This window comes from Aquarana catesbeiana, linkage group LG09 (assembly GCF_042186555.1).
Source record: "Aquarana catesbeiana isolate 2022-GZ linkage group LG09, ASM4218655v1, whole genome shotgun sequence".
Classification (NCBI taxonomy): domain Eukaryota; kingdom Metazoa; phylum Chordata; class Amphibia; order Anura; family Ranidae; genus Aquarana; species Aquarana catesbeiana.
In genome coordinates, this window is record NC_133332.1 from 179,585,913 (window position 1) to 179,589,096 (window position 3,184).

Genomic DNA, 3,184 nt, shown 5'->3' on the forward strand with positions numbered 1-3,184 from the left:
CTAAAAATGCACCTCCCTCCAAATTCTAAGCCTTATTAAATGAGATCCACCTTCCCATCACTGACAATACTAAATACTACATGTTGACTGTGGATGTCACGACCTAGGAGCCTTCCAAATCATAGAAGAACATAAAACTAAAAACCTTGCAGGTTCTGATGGCTTCTTAGCCTTATTTTATAAGACATTGTTAACGTGTAGTAGCCCCTCTTACCAAAATATTGAACCAACTGCCTCTATTTTTGATACAGTATGTTAAAACCTAATATTGTCATGTGGCCAAAGCCTGGAAGGAATAATCAAACTTGTGCCAATTTTTGCCACATTTCAATATCAGATCCTTACCACACTATTGGTCAAACAGTTAAAAACAAACAAATGGCCCCTGCCCCCACCTATAACTGGCCTTCACGGCAAGGAGCACATGGAAGGGCTATCACATGAAAGACAAAAACAGAACATTTCATAGCTCAACTTACCAACCAGTCTGCCAACCAACCAAATTAACCTGTCCAACAGTCTGCGTTAAAAACAGGGGCAAGCATACACAGGGTGCCATGAAGAGGCCTTGCAGCTTATGCATGCGTTTGCAAATGCGTGCTAACTAAACCCCTGTTTTTAACGAAGACTGTTGGACAGGTTAATTTGGTTGGTTGGCAGACTGGTTGGTAAGTTGAGCTATGGAATGTTCTGTTTTTTGTCTTTCATGTGATAGCCCTTCCATGTGCTCCTTGCTGTGAAGGCCAGTTATAGGTGGGGGCAGGGGCCATTTGTTTGTTTTTGATGTATATTGGTCCAGGGACACACTGTACACCTTTGCTGCCATTGTGCTCTTGCTGGGTGTCCAGTGTGCTCCTATTCCTTTAAGGGGGATTGGGCTGCCTCCAGGCCCACCTGCTCTCATATATCCATTTAATGCATGTGCTTCCATTGTGGAGACACTTATAAATTCAGTAGTGTTAGGACTGCAAGCATACACAGGGTGCCGTGAAGAGGCCTTGCAGCTTATGCATGCGTTTGCAAATGCATGCTAACTAAACCCCTGTTTTTTTTTTTTTTTTTCAGTTTTCAATTACTTTAATTTGTCAGAAACCAGAGTTTCAAAAAAATTCACACTTTAAATACATTATATTTTATCCAGTATCACATTCTTTTAGGATCATCAATAGAGAAACTGCTTCTCCAAACAGAAACCATTCATAATACTGAAAGTACATCAATACCAAGCAATAGGCTGCAACAAAACAAAATTGCACAATTGTTCATAGAGTACAGCAGACAAACCATACAGATTTGAGCTTTTTAACTGAACATTAACTTAGGACAGAATATATTCTTTTAATAATTATCACACAAACACATGATGCATAAATATCTCCTTATTAAACAAGTTACAAAAATACTGGTACTTTTGTTCTGTTTCCCCATAGGTTTGCATTTGGCAAGGACAGACTCCTATGAAAAAAAACAAACAGAAGATTGAAAGTAGAGTTCCGTTTGCACTGTTTGAATTTGAGGTGGTAGACCAAACAGTACATCAAGCCAAGTTTTCACCACTGCATGAATAGATTCAGGGTCTCATTGCAGACCAGCTGAAATTGGTAAACAAGCAATAGATTTTAACAAGCACACACACACTTAAATAGCTAATTCATGCCAGAAAGTCAACATGCGATGAAGGGAGATCTGTAGCATTACAGAACATAAAACATGGTCTGGCAATGGCAGCACCATGTCTTCTACCATGGTTTCAAGAGTCACATCCTGTTACTCCATTTGGACTTTAAGTTACCCACAGAGGCATATTTTCTGCAGAAAGACTGCCAAATAATTCATCTTAAGTAGCTGAAAAGGACTGTTATGACCCTTCCACATTTGGAAGGCTTGGCCGAACATTCAGAGGCATCTGGAGAAGTACAATGTTTTACGAACACTTGTTCATTTCTGGCACATTACTTCATGGAGAGGAAAAAACCCAAAGAGCTTTTAGCAGAACTGGCGAGACTTCCATCCTTGTTGAGTGGCTTCAGATGGAGGATACCAATGCATCTGTGCATGGAGGGCCACTGCTGCAGCAGCTGCTGCTGGGTATGTAAAAGCAGCATGTGGGATTGCTGGTGCCAGCTCTGTCGTGTATAGTGGATAGGGAGACCAGGCTTCTGGGGAGGCTGGGATAAGTGCAGCACCTGTTAGGTCATATGGATCTCGTGCAATGAAATGTGCTCCAAGTGCAGGGTGGAAGTTTGTGGGATTAGGTGTAGCCATTAATTTATTCTTAGCCATTTTTGTGTTGGCCTTTGCAAACTCTAGCCTTAAGGTTTGTGGGTTCTCTGGATCAAATCTGATGCCATTTAAGGAATTCTTTGCAGCTTCAGCCCCAGCTCTATTGTCAAAGGTAACAAAGCCTACAGGCTGTTTTGAGGTTAACTTGATCAATGATCCTTCATAACCCTTGAATGGTCGAAATAGCAAATAAAGTTCTCTGGGTTTGATGTCTATAGGTAGGCCACTGACAAAGAGGGTACGAACCTCTTCTTCCAGGTTATTATTGCTGTGCTCGCTGTCCGTCTTCAGGGTGGTCATTGTGTATAAACCAGCGGCGGAGTCCTCAGCAGAGTCCACGGTGGCGGGTGTTTGTCTCCTCCGCCGGTACAGAAAGTGTCTCCTCGTCCCCGGTGCTGCAAGTCTGGTGCGGGAAGGAGCGGTGAGGTGCCGTCTGTGCGGGTGAGGTGGAGCGGGGTCTGTGAGTGCTGAGGAGGGGGGGAGAGTGCAGCTAAACCCCTGTTTTTAACGCAGACTGTTGGACAGGTTAATTTGGTTGGTTGGCAGACTGGTTGGTAAGTTGAGCTATGGAATGTTCTGTTTTTGTCTTCCTTTGGTCAAACAGTTAAACTATCTTTTTCATAAAGACTATGTGGTTTTGATCCTCATCGTCAGGTCTCTGAAAATATTCAATGCACTATGCTTCTAAACTGCCTTTTAACAGTCTCAAGAAATAATGTTAATCTCCCTAGATATGTATAAAACATTTCATATGCTACTGTGGTCCTATTTGTGTTACGTTTTACAGCACTGGAGTTTATAATATGGCTTTATGTCATGGATTGACACTAATGTGCCTTTCGTGACCATCAGGTATTAGGGCTTTAAATGTCCCCTTTTCTCATTACATTGAGGGAAAAGG

The 3,184-nt window shown here is 42.1% G+C and overlaps 1 protein-coding gene across 1 annotated transcript; it reads right to left on the reverse strand.

The window, feature by feature from the left end:
* Positions 1-1,097: 1,097 nt before the first annotated feature.
* Positions 1,098-2,769, reverse strand: LOC141108134 (RNA-binding protein with multiple splicing 2-like). Its single transcript, XM_073599405.1, has one exon. It carries the CDS (start codon positions 2,581-2,583, stop codon positions 1,987-1,989), a length of 597 nt encoding a protein of 198 aa, XP_073455506.1. The 5' UTR covers positions 2,584-2,769; the 3' UTR covers positions 1,098-1,986.
* Positions 2,770-3,184: the final 415 nt, after the last annotated feature.

What these genes read in the sequence shown, in the direction of transcription:
- LOC141108134 (XM_073599405.1), bottom strand. Translation starts at nt 2,583, where the DNA reads ATGACCACCCTGAAGACGGACAGCGAGCACAGCAATAATAACCTGGAA.